This window comes from Populus euphratica, unplaced genomic scaffold (genome assembly GCF_000495115.2).
Source record: "Populus euphratica unplaced genomic scaffold, PopEup_1.0 scaffold8.1, whole genome shotgun sequence".
In the NCBI taxonomy this organism is placed as follows: domain Eukaryota; kingdom Viridiplantae; phylum Streptophyta; class Magnoliopsida; order Malpighiales; family Salicaceae; genus Populus; species Populus euphratica.
Window position 1 is genome coordinate 1,511,540 of NW_011499855.1, and position 21,287 is coordinate 1,532,826.

General features: G+C 34.3%; 2 protein-coding genes and 1 long non-coding RNA gene across 4 annotated transcripts; 2 read left to right on the forward strand and 1 right to left on the reverse strand.

Moving 5' to 3' along the window:
- Window positions 1-1,895: 1,895 nt before the first annotated feature.
- LOC105122963 (histidine protein kinase NIK1-like) lies at window positions 1,896-3,205 on the forward strand. Of its 2 annotated transcripts, none has more exons than XM_011022372.1 (3): window positions 1,896-2,323; window positions 2,404-2,623; window positions 2,922-3,205. In XM_011022372.1, the coding sequence occupies exons 1-3, from the start codon at window positions 1,977-1,979 to the stop codon at window positions 3,108-3,110; spliced, it is 756 nt and encodes a 251-aa protein (XP_011020674.1). In that variant the 5' UTR covers window positions 1,896-1,976; the 3' UTR covers window positions 3,111-3,205. The 2 variants fall into 2 exon arrangements, with proteins under 2 accessions (XP_011020674.1, XP_011020675.1); XM_011022373.1 differs by having other exon boundaries at window positions 2,413-2,623.
- An 8,374-nt stretch (window positions 3,206-11,579) lies between these two features.
- Window positions 11,580-14,844, forward strand: LOC105122964 (uncharacterized). Its single transcript, XR_841777.1, has 3 exons — window positions 11,580-12,946; window positions 13,314-13,393; window positions 14,668-14,844. It is a non-coding gene; the product is annotated as an uncharacterized LOC105122964 (long non-coding RNA).
- A 338-nt stretch (window positions 14,845-15,182) lies between these two features.
- On the reverse strand, window positions 15,183-21,281 carry LOC105122965 (ankyrin repeat domain-containing protein 13C-like). Its single transcript, XM_011022374.1, has 3 exons — window positions 20,790-21,281; window positions 18,756-20,500; window positions 15,183-15,797 (listed from the first exon to the last, which is right to left on the reverse strand). The coding sequence occupies exons 2-3, from the start codon at window positions 20,376-20,378 to the stop codon at window positions 15,456-15,458; spliced, it is 1,965 nt and encodes a 654-aa protein (XP_011020676.1). The 5' UTR covers window positions 20,379-20,500; window positions 20,790-21,281; the 3' UTR covers window positions 15,183-15,455.
- Window positions 21,282-21,287: the final 6 nt, after the last annotated feature.

Sequence of the window (21,287 nt, forward strand, 5' to 3'; positions counted from 1 at the left end):
TAATTTTTTGTTTTGAAAAACAAGTCTAATAAGTTTTGCCTCCTTGTGGGGTTTATGAGTCCTTAAATAGGTGCAAGACTCATCTTAAGGAGGAAAAATATAACCCCTCAACAAAAATGAAGACTACTAGAATGTAAAAATAACATTGTAAAAAATAACAAAATTAATTCAAACAAAATCTTTAAATACTATTTAAGATTCTTTTAATAATCAGCTAATTGCAATGAATTAAACCTCTTATAGATTTGGGAATCTTCTCAAGAAATTTGAGTCTGATTTAATAACTAATTAAAAAAATATGATTTTTTAATATTATTTTGTTAACTTGGCATAACCAACTCGAGTTTAGAGCTTGTTTGTTTTATAAAAAATAATTTTTTAAGAATCATGTTTTAAATTTTTTTATATTTATTTATTATTAAAAAAGTTGGTTAATAAAAAATATTTTCTAGTCAAACGAAAATTTGATTTAGTTTTTAAAAAAGTATTTTCACTTTATTTTAGATGGAAAATACTTTTCAAAAGTTATGAAAAATTCAGAAATATCTTGTTATTGATTATATCAAATTTGATCCTTAATCTTTTGAATATTATATATATATATATTTGAATCTTTTTCTCTCTGAATTTCATCCCTTTGAATTTGATTTTTATATCAAATTTGGTCTTTATTTTTTTAATTGTTATTTGTTTCTCTCTTATTCTTTTCTTAATTAAATTTTTTATCTCATAGATTTAATCCTTATTTTTTTATTGCTATTTTTTTTAAAATAATTTATAAAATTATATATTTTTTTAATTTCATCATTTTTAATTTTTTTATTGATCATATTTGATTTTTATTATTTTGATTATTAAAAACCAGCCAAACACAATAAAAGAATATTATTAGGAATTTTTAATTTTAATTAGACATAAATAGAATATGTTTACCAAATTTCCTCTTTTCTTACTGTTCTTTTGTAATGATATACTCTATTTCATTAAGGTTTAGGTACGTATTTTAATATTTATTTTCAATTGATCTTTTTTTAATGATATCATTTTATTGAAAAAAAATCTAAAACAATGTTGTTTCTATTTTTTAAAAAAAGCATGGCCTGAAATGACTTGCCTAACATAAATTTAAAGTTGTTAGTTTATTTTCATTCTAGCAGCAGCAACAACAACAACAAAATTTAGTGTTGAGAAGTTTTAGGATCTTATTGAGATGTTTCTACATTTGAAAAGGTAAATCAGGATTAAGAGAGAAAAACTTTTCTTGATTTGATGTTGTGTTTTGGATTCTTTTAGATTTTGTTTTGGTTGATTAATTGATTTTTATTTAGATTTTAAAAGTAATTATTAATTATTTTAAGATTAAAAATAAATTTTTAATTAAAAAACTTTTGCTCGATTTTCCAATCATCCTTTAATGTCAAAGTTTGGAAAACAGATGATATATCATTTGTTTTTATTTTTAAAAATAAAAAACAAAGATGAACAACATGTAATCTATTTTTTACTTGAATAAAAAAATGAAAAGTATATGTAATAAAAAATAATTTTAATTAAAAATATATTAAAATCACAAAAAATATTTTTAAAAATTAATTTATTATTTTTTAAATAAAAAATATTTTAAACCGTAAAAACAAACACATATAACGCTCTTGCTAGATGGCCATGAAACCATCTTTCCTGCCAAAATTCTGTTATATAAAGAGAAAGTTAGAATTAACCAGCACAACAGCCTATTCAGAGCACCCTGCCATTTATCTTTCGCCATGTGTCATCTTTTTCAAGCCTCAACATCATCCACTTGTCAACTTAACTAATTCTGTCATAACAGAAATAACCGCACTATTAAAGTCCAAATTTTGGTGCTCCTCTCTCACACGCACATCAATAACTCATTCGCTTTGTCTTTCTCCCCCTCCCAGTCTCTATCTCTCTCGCAGAATCAAGAAGCCACAAAGCCATTAATTCCTTCATCAATGGCTGACGAAGATAACACTCAAAGTGATCAAGAAATGCAGGATCCTTTATCAATAGCTGACGAAGATAACACTCATACTGGTCAAGAAATTCAGAATCTTGTTATGAAACTGGATGAGCACTACACAAACTTAGAACAAAAGAGGCAGGTTTTTGAGAATTCAATTGGATCAGAAATCGAAGTCCTCAACAAAGATCAAAATGAAGCCAGGAAACTAAGGCACAGTCTTCTTTATGGATCTGATGATATAAGCAGCAATCTTGAAGCTGCAAGCCAGAACATCGCTAATGTGAAGCAATGGCTGAATGAGAACGCACTGGACAGTGAGGACGAAGAAGATCAGGGGTAAAATAGAAATCATAGTTCCTCTTAAATCATACGGGTTATTTTAGTGACCATAAATCATATGTTTGATATCTTTTCAGTGCTTCCAGCAATAATTTCTCTGTGCTTATTGTTGATGATGATCGTACTATTCGAGAAACCAATCGGCGATTCATGGCGTTAGCCGGGACACAAAAGCAGCTAAGAATGGAATTTCAAGAGGCAAAGAATGGGAAAGAAGCTGTCTATCTTCATCTTGCTGGGGCTTCTTTTGATCTCATTCTTATGGACAATCAAATGCCCATCATGACTGGAATTCAGGTATATATTTTTTGACCAGCTTCAACTTATTAATTTTTTTCAAAACCCCATTTGTAGTTTTTTGATAAAATTGGAATAAAGAAAGATTCTTCTTTGTTTTCTTGATAACTCATAATATAAGACCCCCTAAGTTTTGGTCTGGCCTTGAAGCATAGAACTCAATGAAGTTTTGGTTTAGCCTTGAAGCATAAAACTTTAAATGGTTCTTCCTGTATAAAAACTACAACTGCTAATTAATGTCGTGATATACATTATATATGATATTTGCATCTGGTCCTGATATTATATATGGTATCAGGCAACACAGCTGTTACGCAAGATGGGTGTTAAGAGTCGGATTGTAGGTGTGACTTCTGAGCCCGACCGGCAAGCTTTCATCGATGCTGGCCTCAACAACTGCATTCAAAAGCCACTGAACCCTGGAAAGATCGTTGAATTCCTCACTGTTTCCAAAAAGCGAAGAAGGACCGATACATCACAAGCTTGAAAGTTTTTGGGTTTCCTTGGTCTCTGCTAGTTTTTTTTTTTTTTTCCCAAGGTCCTTTGATGTAGAGATGAACTCTATGAATAAAATTTTTGACTCGCTAGTTATTCTAAGAAGATAAATAAATAGTTGCGAGAACTAATAATCGCTGCGCTTCAAGCTGAATATTAAGGAAGTGTTGCTTGCATAGCTTGGTGAAAGGAATTGAGACCAGAAGTGGTACAAATTGTTAGAAATTCTTTCACGTTTTTTGTTCTGATGTTGATCATTCAGCTTCTTAATTGGTCATTACAAGCTTAGATTTAGCTCCTTAATTTGTTTTTACTGTATTTGATATGGATGAATGTGATGGGCTACAGATTACCGCATGCCTCCTGAGATTGGATTTTTCTCAGGTGCTTTGGTTGATCGAAACCACATTTTTCCTATATTCTGCTGTGCACCTCTGCTTTCATCTTCACTTTCTCAACAATCTCCACAGCTATAACTTCTCTGCTTTTCCTCTCTGGGGTCTAGTTTTGGCGACAATTGACCAAAGCAACATCTTAATGGTCGGCATGGTTTTACTTATTAATTCATGGGCATGCAATTTTTACATCTTAATGGTCGGTATGATTTGACATATAGCCTGATAACAATTTTGATTTCAAAAGAACTGTATTTTTGGATGATCTTGTTATGTGTTTAACTCATAATAATATATTGTAAATGTGTGTGTGTGAGGTGTTCTAATATGACAAAAAAAAATTAAAAAAAAAAGTAGAAGAAGGTAAATTTGTAGTTGTAATAAATGAAAGGTCATACTATGATTAAAGGATATGATTGTATCCTTTGGCATAATTTGGGTATCTTTGGCATAAGTCTCACTTAAAGGATATGATTAAAAACATTCTAAAAATTTAGAACAAAAATGTAAAATTACATGTAGTTTTGCCCCCACTGTCTGGGGCATGGCCTCCGTGCTTGTCCAATAGCATCTAAAATTACCATGGTTAGGCTAACTCGCGGGAGTTGGCCATGAAACTAACTTTCCCGCCAGTATTCTATTATATAAGGAGTGAAGCTAGAATTAACCACTACAACAGTCTATTCAGAACACCCGCCCATTTATCTCTCGCCTTGTGTCACCGTTTCTCCATCACCCACATGTCAACTTAACTAATTCCCTCTTAACAGGGATAACCGCTCTATAAAAGGCAACATTTCGGCTCTCCTCTCTCACACGCACATCAAGAACTCATTCCCTTTGTCTTTCTCACCCTCTCTGAGTCTCTCTCTCTCAGAATCAAGAAGCCACGAAACCATTAATTCCTCCATCAATGGCTGACGAAGGTAACACTCAAATTGATCGAGAAATTCAGAATCTTGTCAATAAACTGAATGAGCGCATTGCAAAGTTAGATCAAAAGAGAAAGGTTTTAGAGAATGCAAAGGGGTCAGAAATCAGAGCACTCAAGAAAGATCGAGATGAAGCCTGGAAACTAAAGTCCAGTCTTCTAAATGAATCTGGTGATACAAGACAGGAGATCGCTAATGTGAATAACTGGCTGGATCAGAAGACACTGCTCAGTGGTGACGACCAAGACGAGGGGTAAAACAGAAATCATTGTTCCTCTTAAATAATATGAACTATATCAGTGACCATAAATCATATGTTTGCCATCTTTTCTATGCTTGCAGCTATAATATCTCTGTGCTTATTGTTGATGATGACCTCACTGTTCGAGACACCAATCGGAGACTCATGATGAGAGTTGAGACACAAAAGCAGCTTACAATGGAATTTCAAGAGGCAAAGAATGGGAAAGAAGCTGTTTATCTACATCTTGCTGGAGCTTCTTATGATCTCATTCTTATGAAAAATCATATGCCCATCATGACTGGAATTCAGGTATATGTTTTTTAACCAGCCTCAACTTATTAATGTTTTTTCTAAACCCCACCCCCATTCTTCGTTTTTTTTAATAAAATTGGAAGAAAGAAATATTCTTCTTTATTTTCTTGATAACTCGTAATATAATGATAAATTTTTACGAACTTCTGCTTAAGAACCACTAACTTAATTGGTAGAGTGAAAAGGAAACTTGATCTTTGTGAAATACATCGGAACTCAATGAAATTCAAAGTTGATCCATCATGATTCTGAGGCTATTTTGGTTTTATCTTGAAGCATAAAATTGTAAATTTTGCTTCCTGTCTAAAAGCTTCAAGTGCTAATTAATGTCGTGATATACATTATATATGATATTTACTTCTGATCCTGATGATATAAATGTCCGTGTCAGGCAACACAGCGTTTACGCAAGATGGGTGTTAAGAGTCAGATTGTTGGTGTCTCTTCTGAGTCTGACCAACAAGCTTTCATTGACGCTGGCCTCGACAACTGCATTCAGAAGCCACTGGATATTGCAAAGATCACTACATTCCTCTCTGATCCCAACAAGCGAAAAAGGAATGATACATCACAAGCTTGAGAGTTTCTGGGTCTCCTGGGCCTGTGTTAGTTTTTTTTTTTTTTTTACAAGGTCCTTAATTTGATGTAGATATGAAGTCTATAAATGAAGTTTCTGACTAGCTAGTTTTTCTAAGAAGATAAATACATAGTTGTAAGAACTTATAATCCAAAGCTGAACAAGGAAGTGTTGCTTGCATTAGCTTAATAAATGGAATGGAGGCCAGAAGTGGTCGGAATTGTTAGTGCTTGTTTTCAAGTTTTTGTTCTGGTGTTAAGCATTCAGCTAATTCTTAATGGGTCATTACATGCTTAGATTTAGGTGTTGCAAAATGAATCGCTTCCGCAATGGCTTTCAGTAATGATTACCATGTACGGAGCTGACCCTTCACATAAAGTGCTTATTTATGTTCTTCAGCTTCATTGATGATCTGATTATGCTCTACGTACTTCTCTCAATTCTCCTTTCCCACTAGATCAAGGCATTTTTCCTGCACCAAACGTAAAGTGTTTATCAACATGCATGCCTAAGTAGAATATATATATATATATATATATATATATATATATATATATATTATTTTTATTTTTATTTTTATTTATTTCTAAATTATAACAATTAACTGAGAAAACAACAATATTTTTCCTTTAAGTTTAACCACATGATCATGCAAGGCAAAAAATCTCTCAAGCATAACTTGCGGAAATAAATAAATATATTTTTAGATATGCCTCGAGAATTCTATATTCAGTATACACCCTCCTTTATTTAATGGTTTTCTACCAAGAATCACCCGCATTGTGACCAGTCACAACTTCTTGACAGAAATAACAGCTATTGAAAACCATAAATTTAGAACTTCTCTTTCACAGAACACTCATTCAGCTGTTGAGACAGAAAAAAGATTACTAGAATTTCTAAATCAAAGGGATTTGTGTTTAGAGAATCCTTGAGTTTTTTGAATCATGGTTAGAACTAGTGTTTAGAATCCTGGTTGGTTTGATCTCATCTTTATTACAATGATTGCCTTTCTGCAGACCACCATACGTCCAGAATGTAGGTGTCGCTTTGAGAATAGCTGCGCCTCCTTGGTCTGTGTAGTTTTTTTTTTTTTTTCAAGGTCCTTTAATGTAGAGATTAACTCTATGGATAAAGTCTGACTAGCTAGTTATTCTAAAAGTCTCTATTGCTAGCAATATTGGTATACATTGTTAGTACTTCTTTGATCTTTTTGTTCTGATGTCGATCATTCAGCTTCTTAATTGGTCATTACAAGATTAGATTTAGCTTCTTAATTTGTTTTTACTGTATTTGATATGGATGAATGTGATGGGCTACAGATTACTGCATGCCTCTTGAAATTGAATTTTTCTCAGGTGCTTTGGTTGATTGAAACCACATTTGTTCTATGTTCTGCTGTGCACTTAAAAGGTGACTGATTTACTTTGCATATTTTGGCTACTTTTCTCTTGAGCAACTAATGTTCCTAAATGATTCACTGTTGCTATTACATGAATTATAACAACAGTAAACGGAGTTCATTTCCATTTGGCGTTGTAAGTAGCGAGCAAAAAGTTTGCTGCTTCATTGCCATCATCGGTTTGTGCTCTCTTCATTTTCACTTTCTCAACAATCTCCACAGTTATAACTTCTCTGCTTCCTCTTTGGGGTCTTAGTTTTGGAGAAAATTGACCAAAACAACATCTTAATGCTAATTTGCTTTAGGAGGAGGAGCTAGGGCTATGTAACACATATTTTTTAGTAGCCTAAGAAGAAAACTGAGTTCATACTTCATAGACTTCATAATCCCATATAAATTAACCTATGTCTATTCAAGCTTGACAGAATAAAGGAAAATCAACCTAATAGTACCATATATTTTAATTTTTTATTATTAGAAATAAATGAAAATCAACCTAATATCCTGGAAAATCAGCTGTTGCAGCTTTTGTTATTTACCATCTACTTGAACAGGTTCGCAGAGCAATGATCCCTGCAGTTCTATCTTTCTTGATATAGACTAGTACTACTCCAGTTGTTACAGTGACATACTAGACATTCGAAGTTGACTGGGGCTCAGGATATCAACGTAACAGCACACAAGGCATGCCAATTTATGTTTTTGACTTAAACTAAACAAAAGAATTTAATTGGAAGAAAAAAATTGGAAGATGTAATTTTATTAAAAAAATTATTTGATATTATTATTAAATCAAACCCAACATGTTATTCTCATTTGAATTTCGATTTTATGACCAGAAATGTAGGAATAGACTAGGGCTCAGGATATCAACGAGATTGGCCAGGATTGAGTAACAACACACAAGGCATGTCAATTTATGTTTTTGAGTTAAACTAAAGAAAAGCCTTGCAGAAGCAAGCAAGACACATTAACAAGTAAAGTAGTAGAAACTTTCAATCAAATATTAACTTATTAATAAAAGTTAAGAACCTTAAATAATATTAAAATTGAATGATGAGTTCAATCAACTCAATAAAAAATTAACATTTAATATATATTTTTTCTATTTATAAGTATAAAGACTGAAACAGATGTATATACGCACACATGTACGTTAAACATAATAGCATTTTCTAATGAAATACATGTTAGATATCAAACAAAGTCATAGGCTTAGATAACAAACGAAACCCTAAAGTTCTGATAATAGACGAGGTTTGTAGCCCCGGTCACTGTAAGAGGACCAGTCGTTACAAGCTAATGTCTCTCTCATTATCGAAATATAGAGAATATTATATGCATGTAGACTTGCTACTCCCCATTAGCATGAAGCTACTAACAAGTATATCGATATCAAAACATAATAAATATTCGCATGGTTATCAAAGCAAATGAATGTCATATCGAATAGAATTCAATTCAACAAAATATGAGTGCAAAATCATGAATTGATAAGTACTCAAAAAATAAAATAGCATATATAGATATTTAAGAATTTATCAATTGTACTCATCGTATAATCAACATATATAAATATTTATATTATATGTATATTAAAGAATATCTCACTCACCTGAAAAAATGAGCAAAAAAACATATGTAGAACTGGAGATTACTAAGAATCGCTAGTAAAAATGTCAGCGAAACCTATAATGGCTATGAAAAAACACTAAAAAACAACTCAAAGCAAAATAACATAAAAAACTGAAATTGTAAGTTTAAAGACCAAAATGTAATTATAAGCCAAGCTAACTCACCCAATTGATCTAATTAACTCCTGTTATTAGTTCAACTGATCAACTGCCACTACAAGTCAGTTAGTTGATCGAGATTTCTAGAATTCTTATCTATCAATCTTTAATTCTACAAATCCTAAAAACAACAATTTGTTCAAAAACAACTCAAAGCAAAATAACATAAAAAACTGAAATTGTAAGTTTAAAGACCAAAATGTAATTATAAGCCAAGCTAACTCACCCAATTGATCTCGAACAATACCCTAAATTGACCGAACCTAACAAGCCTAATTAACTCCTGCTATTGGTTCAACTGATCAACTACCACTGCAAGTCAGTTAGTTGATCGAGATTTCTAGAATTCTTATCTATCAATCTTTAATTCTACAAATCCTAAAAACAACAATTTGTTCTTCAAAACCCAAAATTACAAACATCTAATTAGTGTGTTTAAGCCAACTAGCACCATGATACATCAATTAAAACTCTTAAATCTTTAAATTATTAAATCATAATAAAAACCTTATACTATTGTTTAATCCTTCGGCTATCAATTTCCTAATAAAAAATAATAAAAAAAGGAGTCTATTCAACTTTACTTAAAGCATAAAAGCTTAAGTTTAGATAAAGCTGAGTTCTTTGGTATATTAAAAGAAAAGTTACTACAAGGGTGGAAAAGAGACAAAGAGACAATCAATATCCTGGCAAAAAAATTTGTTTAAATGCATAGGTTATGTTGGGTTTTTAAGTTTAAGCTAGATTTGAGCTTGGGTTTGATGGGTCAAAACATAAATCTTATAGATCAACCTTAAAACCTTCCAACTCAATTTCTTATTTAGCTCAAATTTAAAATTAACTTGTATAAAAGTAGAATCTACATGATTCTTGACTTATTATGGCCAAAAGCAACTCGGATGATTAATAAAATTATGGTTTGACTTTAAAAAAAATCTCAAGATGATATTTTTTTTATAATATTGAGACAGCGAGATATTGAATTGACCCAAGTTTTATCAACTCACGACCTAGATCATGAATCCAATGGGCTTAAAAATCATTTTTTATTTAAAGATATGATAATAAAAATAAACACTCAAAAAAATTAAACATCAACCAAATAAAGTATGTTTGTTTGAAAATATAATAACTTCCTAGAAAAAAAATTTATAATAATCAATTCAAGATCAATAAAATATTAAAAAATAAAGCTAAAATAAATAAAATTAGAAGGTAATTTTTTGTAAAAAAATTATGAAAAAATTAAAAAAAAATGCTTCTTTATTCATATATCCAAGCTCTTTCAAGTGGAGAGAAGAATTGTATAAATAAGTAATGTTGAATGTTTATTTGAGGTTTGTTTTTCAGCCAATCCATAATTAACCTTCTTAATTCGTTTAGTTGAAGAAAATATAAGCTAAAAATACTTTGATTTTCTCATGGTTTGATCTCAAATTGAATTGTAATTGCAATTCTAATTCACTTTCTTGTTTTTAATTTAATTTTTAATTTACTTTTTTTGTGTTTTTTTAGCTAATCCATTAACACACACATGGTCGAACCCCGACCAACTTAATAGAGAATTCATGGCGTTTGCTAACTATGCTGACCCATATATTTATCTTATAAAAAATGTCTTAAATAATTAAAAATATTCAGTATTTAATTTTAATAAAACCCCTGCATTTGTTTGACAAGTTTTTGAAATTGGTGATTTCATTTCACTAAAATATCAAGAATGGTCGATCTAAATTTTTTTTTTATGGGGGTTTCGAGGTCTTTTTAAGAAAGATTGTGATTGTAAATTGTAATCCTAAAAACAAAGAATATTAGGATCAAAAGCAGCTCTCATTTCATTAAGACGTTGAAGAACTTGTAAGAATATTATTATGGATATGGTCTTTTAAATTAGAAATGATATAATCATAAATTTTAATAATTTTTTAACTGTAATAGTAGTAAAATTGTAATTTTTGGTTTTTTTATATTTTTTTTCTTTATACTAGGCATATTTATCACTATTTTTTTCTTATCTTATTTTTATATATATTTTCCTTTTCCTTTTCTTTTCATTACATTTTTTTTGGAAAGAAATATTATTTTTTATTCTTTACCCTTGAAATATTTATAACTCTACATTTGGTCTACTTATACTATTCTTTTTGTTTTTATCCTTGTTATTTTCTAATTTTTTTCAAGTTTTGTTTTTTATTCTTTGTAATTTCTTTTTTTAAATTTTATACAAAGACTAAAAAAGTTGTGTTTTATTATAGCAATTTTAACATTATTCTATTTTTCTACTAAGTCAAGAGTTAGCTTGAAATCTTGTTTATCTTTATTAACATATATAATTTTCACTATATTTATTATATTTTAGTACATAGTGTTAATAATTTCACGGACTAAAGTCATTTCTGTTGGCTGAAAATATGTTTTGTTTCATTTCGAAGCTTGGAACAATCGTTTAACACAAACAAAATATGGCAAAATGAAGACTTTTTTAACGAATAAAGAGAAGAAGTTTGGCCAGTGTTTGCATGCCTTCATGTAAATTGTCTAATCGAAATTACCAAGAGAAAATTGTCTAAACGACAGAAGATAACTTCGTCAACTTTGGCCAGCCAAAGATGTTAAGATTACAGATACTACCGCCCATCTTCAGTCATTAGACTTTGTCCGTGAACTTGAAGATGTGGGTTTTGTCTTAAAAAAGAGGGAGAAAATAAGGGACATCCTTGGATTTTATAAGCCTAAACTACCTTGACTTCTTGACAGAAACGAGATTCATCATCACCAGCCAAATTGCAAGGAAGGTTTAAATGGTGCTGCTACATTACGAGTTACGACAGCTTCCTGCAAATGGATCTGAATGTAATGAAATTATTGCCTGATACAAACACAGAAAGACGACAAAACCAATATTGTAGCATAATTATAAAGGCTACACATGCGTACAATAAAGGTTCCGTGCCCCTTCCAAATTATAATAACATTTGCTGACAAGGAATTATATCAAGGAAGTAGTTCCTTGTTATGTAATCCAGCTATGGAACAGGGTAAAGAAGGGGGGCAAAGGTGTCTGAAATCATGTCCAATCAATCTTTACACCAGAGATGCACAAATCAGCCCTCTCAACAAAGATTCTATATTGCAACTCTCTTTATAATCCTCCTCTCTCTCTCTGCTTTCCTTCTCCACTCACATACTGCATGCCCTCTGGCCTTGTGCCAGGAAAAGCAAAACAGCGTGAGAAGAAATAAAAAGATCAGATGTCCGTTTCCATCTGTAAGCAAACAGTGAATATGATGCCCACATACACACAAATAGTCAAAAGTTAAAGAACAAACATGTACTACGTCTTTTTACCCATTCACACCAATTCACCACCACAACACTATAATGAGTGCTGAGAAAAAAAAGCAAAAGAAAAACGAGTCTAAGTGGTGGGTGAGGCAATGACCATGATTGTGCCTGTGCTTCTATATCCAACCATGTCTTCCCGATTTCCTGCATACCCCAACGCGCATAACCCCACTTCCAAAAACCAAAATATGGCCATATCCCCACTTTCTTAGATGCAAAGCAATAAACCATAATCATTTAGTGATAACCACCTTATATATTAACATTATTATATACAGGCTCTCTCCTTTTGTTTCTTTTTTTGTTCTGATACCTGTCCATTACTGATAACAGACACAGCTAAAAGGGTGGATATGCATGCTATATCAATACATAAGGAGAACACATACAGCGAGATATATCAAGTTTAACCTCATTGACTGTACTCCTGGCGGCCTCGGGGCAGAACAGGTGCACTTCTTTGGTGTGCTCTTGCTATGTACCTTCAAGAAACTTTATCAACAAAGGTGAAGAAAGCAACAAAACTGAGAGGGGATCCTTCGCAGAAAAGAAAGAATATGGGGTCATGGAAGAAGTCAGTACTTATGAATCAGTACAGGATCATCAAAAGAGCAATGGTGGAAGAAATAGTAGAAGCAGTAGTCTTAGTGGGTCTAATAATGGACCTCGCTTAGAAACTTCTACTCTCAAGAGTAATCTCAAGAAAACTGCTTCTACTACTACAATTGAGGAAAATCAAGCAGGGACAGATCATCAAAAGAGGAAAGTAAGTTGGCCTGATATTGCATATGGCACAGATATTGCTCATGTTCTTGAATTTGAACCGAGGTAAACTTAACCATCCCCTGCTTACCATACTTAGTTTTCATGAATATTGGATTTTGATTGTGTCTGATGATGAATCCCCACAAGCCACGCCATGTTTTTTGATAAGCAAATTATTTCCAATATTATCTTCAACAGTAATAAGGCTGTTTTATCCCTAACTTTAAAAGAGTGTTTAGGCTTAGGCACTATTATGATATGTAGGGCATGGCTGCATGAACAATTTCTAGAAAATGAAGTAATGATGGTTTGTTTTCTCCATTTACAATCTATTCATATAGGCTACATCTTTTAAGGTTCAGGCAGCTATTTTATTTGCTTTTCTGTTGCACTTCCACTATATTTTACTTTCTCTTTCATAATATCACAGCATCTCTGATGATGGAGAACTTGAAGGAGCAAGGAATTCTTGTGTTTGTACAATTCAATGAACAAGAAATCCTGGCATAGGTATGACACTTTAATTGTTCTTTACTGATTTAAGCAATATTTCAGAATCATATATGTAAACTGGCAAGGCATATTTATATTCCTTGTTTTTCCTTCCCTTCAAAAAATCACTAAATATACTTATGATTAGCACAAAAACCAATCAGGTGCATGTCTTTTATGAGTATAATATTGAAATGTGGAAGATGCCTCGAAATATAATCAAATGCAATGCCTTCTGTGAGTCAACAATGCATCTGACCATGAAATGCAAAATGACCGTTGAAGACTTCCAAGTTTCAATGGCAAACGGCACTTGATACAATTGAGATTATACTAAACACTTACCGTATGCTACGATGGTTAACAGCAGCCCCAGCTAGCATCTTTTTTTCTTTTTCTTTCAAATACATAGCATCTCATTGACAGGATGAAATGAACCCTACTTGGATAATATAATTCGATCTAGTTCAGAACCAGAGTTAGAATTCTTAACGATTGTGTGAAGCTGTTGAACTTGCATCATTTGTGTGTGTGTGTGTTGAGGCAAAGGAAAGCTTTCTGGCCTTTTATGACTTCTACTCTTAGAATTCTTAGGTGTTTGGACAACATGGGTAGTAAAAATAAAAACAGGAAGGCCACCAAAAGGCAGGGGCCCTACCTAGCAAAGCATATGTAGGTGCCTGATCATGACGACATGAGTTTGATTCCTTTAGCCATCATATGAAGGTAATTTTGTATTTGGGTAATGCACACAAACTTCGATTGAGATTTTTGTTTCAAAGAAGAGGCCTGAATCCAAAACCAATCAGAGAATTGAGAACATGGGTGCCTGCTGAAATTTTCTATATATGTTTTTAGAGCAGGTTGCATGTATCTATGGTGAGTCCATGAGGGTCTGCCTTCAGACAACCAAAAAACAACGTATCAGAAGTAGCTAATGATCTCTGTGAGGTTCTGGGGATAAATAAAAATCTGAAGGCATGTACACATCAGGAAGAAATATGGCTTCACATCAATCTGTCCTAGGATCAGTTATGACAGTTGTATTGTCAACATGAACAAAATACAACGAATGCATGCTCATAAGAATCAATGTATACACGGAATTAGAACTGTCCCTTTCAGGACGAAGTCCTATCATTTTTAGAAATCCAAAACACTTCCATAAGGAAATTTAAAACACTTGATAACGCCGTATAAAATAATCTGCCTCTTGTTCTTGGAGAACAGTCTTTCTTTTTGAAAAAAGTCCCACTCAGTTTTCTAACAGTTACAATCTTCTCTTCTTGCAGATGGATCTCCTGGTGATGCAATTCTTCAAGAGCATTTCACAGTATTCACATTCTTGTATTTATTAACATAGAATAAGTCCTCTAGAACATTGAAGATAGAAAACGTGTAGAAAACAAAAGGGCTGTGAAAATTTTCGAGGATTCTTTTATTTAATGCTTGCCCATGTTGCACGACTATCGAACCTTGTGAATAGATTTCTAACAAATCCAAGACCAATCGAAACCTTTAACGTCCCTTTTATCATTCTCTGGAAAAATCTGCCCTCCTTCTAGAGCCACCAATGATTCCTTTCTTGGTATGTGGTGAAAACTCATAGCGAAGAAGACACCACTAACTGGGCTTGCAGTGTGAAAGCATGGTGGGAGTTTAGGTTTGTGTGGCAGGTAATCGTGGGAGTCGAGGGTGACATTGAAGATCGAAGACTTTGGACTAAAAAGAAAAAAAAAATTGATTCAGAAACCTCTCTTCAGTTTTAAATGAAATGAAAGATGGCACTCGATGTACTCGTCGGCTATAAAGGTAACTTGCTGGTTTTGTCAGTAAGGAGTTAACAAATCAATCACATAGAGAAGGTAGTGAAACAAATTAATCTAAAATGAAGTTAAAACATGTTACAGGCCAAGCAATTGTTGTAAGAAAGAATCACAATATTTCTTCCTTTCCAACCCCCATAATGATGCACCAAATTTTCTCCCGACTAGGAGGGTGCTTTTTTTTTCCTCGCATTGTCACAATACCGTGGTCTTATAAGACACTATTCCCTATTTGACATTGTCAACGCAAGTCCCTAATGACCATGATTTTTTGCTTTCTTTGATTTGTTCTTCTCCTGCATCTTCTTTTTCTTCGCTTCAGCTGTAACCCAGGTATACTCTGAAGGAATAGCAAATGGGTCCTGAATGTTTTCTATCCTACTGCTAGAGCCACCAGAAGAGGAGCCAGGGCGTTGGTAAGGGGCTTTTATCCACTGAAACCAAGATGATGTTGAGGACTGCGTGACCAATGGACTTTCCCGTCCCGCAGCCGTAGGACTTGAAGGCGGTGTTGAGAATTCATCCAGTGGCTGTAGTTCTTCAAACTTTGTAAATGTAACCAGTACCCTGATGGTGGGAACTACTGGAATGGCAACCTGGATGTAAACAAGAAGTACTCAGAAAACGTACTCAGAGATTGACAAAACAATAGGACCAAAGATAGGGAAAAAAAAAAAATTCAAGCTGCAGCACAAGAAGTGGCAGCATTATCATCCAGTTCTTTTTTTAATGAATTCCAGTCAGTAAAGTAATTTGGTGGAATTGGGCCCTCCTCACCTCTCCCTTCCCCTTTTTTGAAGTGATTTTCTCCAATATCTTACAAAAGAATGTTATCGAGGTGCTTCAAAACTCTACCTTGGTGCAAGGGACTACTGCCAACAAAATATCCTCCAAATCACAATTGTTAAAACTTGACCCAGATGCCAAACTAGTCAACTGGATTTATAGGATCCAGAATAATTTATATGCGTAACAATCAGATATTTATGTGCGGTTTTTAAACATTTTATCTAGCATGGCCTGACACCTGACAGTAAGTGTTAGATGCTCTCTTACCACAAGGCCAGGTTAAAATCCTATTCTGTCATATCTTGGTCAAATGGTATTTCTAAAAATGGAGCTGCGCAGGAAACTTCTCAAATTCAAATGAAATTCAGCAGACTAGAGTTACGTTTCAAGTTTCAGTCAAGTTTGACTCCTAGATGATCCTATCAGAAACCTAGACTTGCCAAGTGTCTGGTTAACTAGATTTCTGGTTTCACCAGCCAGACAAGGCTGGATGGATGGATCTAATAACTATGCTTCTACCTTGCATCCGAAAACAAGTGGCATGTGGCTGGGACCAGGAATAAGGAGACTAAGCAAGCCATGGATATTTGCAAAACTCAAACATGATGATGATGATGATGATGAAACACTGCCTTTTGACTCACTGAAAACTTATCCCGGGACTAAACAGAGAGAATTCTTGAGATTTATCATTTAAGGTAAAATCATCTTCTTCTTTCATTCTTCTTCGGGAAGTATTAATTGGTATAATGATGAGCATTTTGCATATCAATACAGAACTTACCTGATTTCACCAGAGCAAATCCTTCACCAACTTCAGCCAAAACCACATAAGTATTAGTTGAAGTTATGGGGTCCAATAAATTCCACATTATTGTGTTTTTCACAATACAGAGGATATGATCTATAAAGCGTATCATGCCAACTAGCCTCCCACGAAGGACCAAGCCAACTTATCAGCAGATCAATCAAAGGCTAATGAAGAGAGTCTCATGTGGCAACTATTTGGGGTATAGGGACATCAATCCGACAGTCGATTCAGCAAGGAAAACATGACACATTAGAGTGCTATATTAACTCCATATATGATATTGTACACCACATGTTGCCACAGGTCATAACTGAGGGTAACTAAAGTGGAATGAGCTATGCTATTCCTTGATTTTGGAACTCCAACCAATAATATCAGCTCCATAACTTAAAGGTAAAGTTTCTTATAATGATATTATGGTGATTGCCAATACTACAAGGACAGACATGTAAAAAATGACAGTATATACATCCATGTGCATGCATGCTCACGTACACTAACATGCTAAACATACATGCATTTCTGTAAATTTAAACATGCATACTTTTCTAAGCTCAAGACTGAAGATTGATGCTTCTTACTAATTCTAAGAATCCTCTGAGGCAGAACAACATTGTTTATCCTCATGCAACAATTCCATAATAGTGATATCCAACTAGGTTGTTGCTCCCTCACTTTCATATTTCTGATTAGGTTCTATTCCACTTGACTTTTATATCATTGCAACAATTTGCACTAGAAACTAACCCGTTACAAGTATGGTTTTCAACTCACTGGCATTTGAGGTGGAATATATGGTTATGTAATCCAGATCCATAACTAGCCATAAAACTGGAAAACCTAAAAATTTACTGAAGTTTGTTTCCTCATGTTCTCATTGGTATCCAATAAAGAAAACTATTTTAGATTCTCTCAGCCAATTCTTTTTCTTTTCTTTTTCAAGATATTTACACTATACTGCCCCTGCGGGCATGTAATCATTACACACAATGTTGGCACTAATCTACATGAGGTAACAATAATAGAAATAATTCTTTTTTAAGAGACTACTACTACTACTCCAACAACATGGAAATCACCCGTTTTTTCTTTTAAGACAGGAAAAATAAAATATGCATTCCAGATATATAAGCAAAAGAGGCAAGTATGAAGATTTCAATGAAGTAAGAATCACTTTGATTCACCAAAAATCAAGAGATACAACATGATACTATACAAGTTCAACATTTGGAACATTAATAAAAACCTCCAAGCTCTCTTAAATATGCCGATAATGATGACTCAATGCATGAGCAGAGAAAACAGATGAAGGTACAGAGCATAGACTAGAGAAAACAACTAAAATCAAAGAGCCTCCATTACAGGGTCTTGGAATGATCAGCCTTTCAGCCAGGCCACAAAAGTTCTACAACTTCTATGACTAAACCCCTAGTCTCTGCTGGATCAGCAATTCCCTCTACCCAAAGGACAGAAAAATTACTGTGCACTCCAATATCATGATCACATGACCTTCCCTCAACAGACAAGTTTATCAATCAACTCTTAGTGGCTGATCAATCAACGCTTAGAGGCTGGAGATGCATTAGCCTCAAATTAGGTAAAGTTGCCTCAAACACCTAAGCCCAGACCTTAGTAAGACAAAACCCTCTTGCACTCTTAACACGAGCATGCACATAAAAAGTATTTATTCAATATGATTTACATCATCAAAAAGACTTTAAAGAGCACTCGATTTTTAGAAAGTTCTGGAGACACGAAAAAACCCTATCTTACCATGCAGATCATAGGGTTATTTGGTATAGAACAACAAGGCCATTATACAAGCAACCTTATCCAGAAAGCAGATAGATAATATGATTGCAAGGGCAGGGCAGCAGTGGATGATGACCTAATCAAACAGCAAGCAAAGATTTCTATAGTAAAACCCAGCTAGATAGAAGAAAAGGCATCATACCTTAACTGGAAAGGTTCCCATTGGAAGTTTAGTTGTCAGTAGCTCTCTTAAGCGACGAATTGCCTTAACCTTGTTTGCAAGAATGTCAAGCAGTGGAAGAAGTTCTTCAGTTTGCAAAGGGAAGTTTGGAGAGAGCCAAAGAGTAGGTCTTAATCCTTTCTTATATTCATTCTCACGGCTTCCTTCCTTGCGACGATTATTGCTCTCAGAACTCACAGAAGTAGATGCCTTGCTATCTCTCCCTTTCCGGTGCTCATCCCTCACAACAATCTCCACAGAATGTCTTCCTGGTTTAGGCTGACTTCCAGATGGAGAGTCCCCTAGCAAATCACTCACCTTCTCATCCACACAAAGAGAACTTCTTGGCGGAACAATTTTCTTATGCCCTTCAACTTTAGAATCTCGTTTCCTCCAACCACCAAACCACCCTTTCTTTTCCTGCTTAGTCTCTCCATTTATACAACCATTTGCATCTTCAATAGGAATCTCCCTGTGCTCATAACAACTATGACGATGTGCAATAATCACATCACCATTCTCGCCATTCTCAGAGTTCAGTTCCGACGCATCCAATTTAAGTGCATCTTCCAGTTGCCTTCTTTCTTCTACTGTCAAAATGTCATCGAGTTCCTCACTTTCTGTTTCATTTTCATTGGAAGATGAGAAGAACTCATCATCTGACATAGCCCCTGGGACCTTTCTAGATTTGATGCTAACAACCACATTGTGCATGTCATAGACCTTTGCCTTCCATGAACCCACCATTTCCATTTTCTCCTGCCGCCTCCAAGTCAGCTGTGGCAAAAGAACTGCTTGGGTCACATCAATCCCTGGCCTGAATATATTAGTCTGAGACATTGCAGCCACTTCTTGCCGAACCTCTTCGTCGGTTGCAGGAGAACCAGCACCATCCAAAGCATTCATCACCTCTTTATCCTTGTGTGTGATCATACAAAGCGATCCAGAAGGGACTTTCCCATCCTCAGATCCATCACCGAGGAAAAGAATACTCTGATCTGAACGCTGAATCCTGAAACCATCGAAACCAGCCATGGTCATATCTGCCCTCAAATTGGCACCCCTCTTCCAAATTTTGTAAGTATCTGAAGGAGCAATCCTCGAGATGAAGGGTATCACAGAACTCTCAAAATGGAATGTTATTTCCATGTAGAAGTCCCTCATCCTTCGCATTGTTCCCACCAGACGAGGCAACCTCCTACACCACTTTGCCCATGCCAACGGCTGGTAATGCCTGACAATAATCATCGCAATCCCTTCCTCTTTATTGCAGATGGCTTCTTGAAGAGCACTCCATCCCTGCTCGTTCTGCAGACTCCAATCTGCACCGGCAACCATTAGCATCTCAGTTGCAGTCTCATCACCCAATTTGACAGCCAAGTGAAGAGGAGTGTCACGGTTTGGTACATCACGCCTATCAATTGCAGCAGCAATTGCTTCAGCCTTCTCTTCCTCGGCCAATGAAATTGCCTCAGTCCGAATCTCAGCTGGATTGCATAGACGGGGAAGGCCAGCTACTATCTTCCTGAGAGTGGCATAATTTTTTGTTGCGATGGCCTTATGCACAGGACTGTGGGCATATTTTGAAATATCAATGCCCGCCATCCCTCAGGAATGTATTAAGATCAACGCAGGCCAAGAATATACACAAACTCAAAACTTCAATTCAATCATCCAACAATAGAACTCAATAGAAATCACTGATAAGCAATGCCCCAAATTAGAACCTACAAACAGAAAATAACACTATCAACTATTAGCAGTTATAAACAACTGAGCTTCTAACATATGAAATAGGTCCAGTTCATAATTATTCACCGAGAACAGAATATAATTAATATCTTTCAGACTTTCCCAGAACAGAATAGACCCAGCTCAGGTTACACCCAGATGGCACAAGAAAAACAACGGAAAAAGAATCAAACTTGCAGCAACTAACAAGAAGCAAAAGCAAAGAATCTATTAGTGGGCCCAAAGCACAAAAGAAGAAGATCCGAGAAGCCAAGAAAATCTCACCTTCTTCTAACTTCCTTCTTTCTTTGCTCTCTTCCACTCTCAAAGAAACCAAGATTCTCCAAAAGAAACTCTCAAGCCACCAAAACCCCACCTCTCTCTCTCTCTAGAGAGATCCTTGTGATCCAATCCAGATCAGACAAACCTAAAAACATGCATGTGGGGGTGTGTGAAGGGAAAAAAAAAAGTTTAAAAAGAACCCAAGAAAGATTTATACTTAATTTATAGTATTAGAAAGAGCACAAGTTGAGGAATCTGGCAAAAGAAACGGATAAAAGACACAAGATTTAACAAGGGAATTCAAGAAAGTAACAAAACCCCATTATCCCACCAAACACCCCACGAAATAAAATACTGGGAATCAAAGAAAACCAAAAAAACCAAGACTATACTCTGTAACTTATATATTGCACACAAGAGAGAGGGCAGAATCAATATACAATGACTGCTACAAGTATTATTATTTTTGTTTTTTTTGTACGAGTATGAAACAGGGAAAGA

Excerpts from the sequence above, each read along its gene's own strand:
- LOC105122963 (XM_011022372.1), top strand. The coding sequence starts at position 1,977 with ATGGCTGACGAAGATAACACTCAAAGTGATCAAGAAATGCAGGATCCT. Across the intron at positions 2,324-2,403 it reads GAGGACGAAGAAGATCAGGG|TGCTTCCAGCAATAATTTCT; the intron begins GTAAAATAGAAA and ends ATATCTTTTCAG. Across the intron at positions 2,624-2,921 it reads CCATCATGACTGGAATTCAG|GCAACACAGCTGTTACGCAA; the intron begins GTATATATTTTT and ends ATATGGTATCAG.
- LOC105122965 (XM_011022374.1), bottom strand. The coding sequence starts at position 20,378 with ATGGCGGGCATTGATATTTCAAAATATGCCCACAGTCCTGTGCATAAG. Across the intron at positions 15,798-18,755 it reads TGGGAACCTTTCCAGTTAAG|GTTGCCATTCCAGTAGTTCC; the intron begins GTATGATGCCTT and ends GTTTACATCCAG.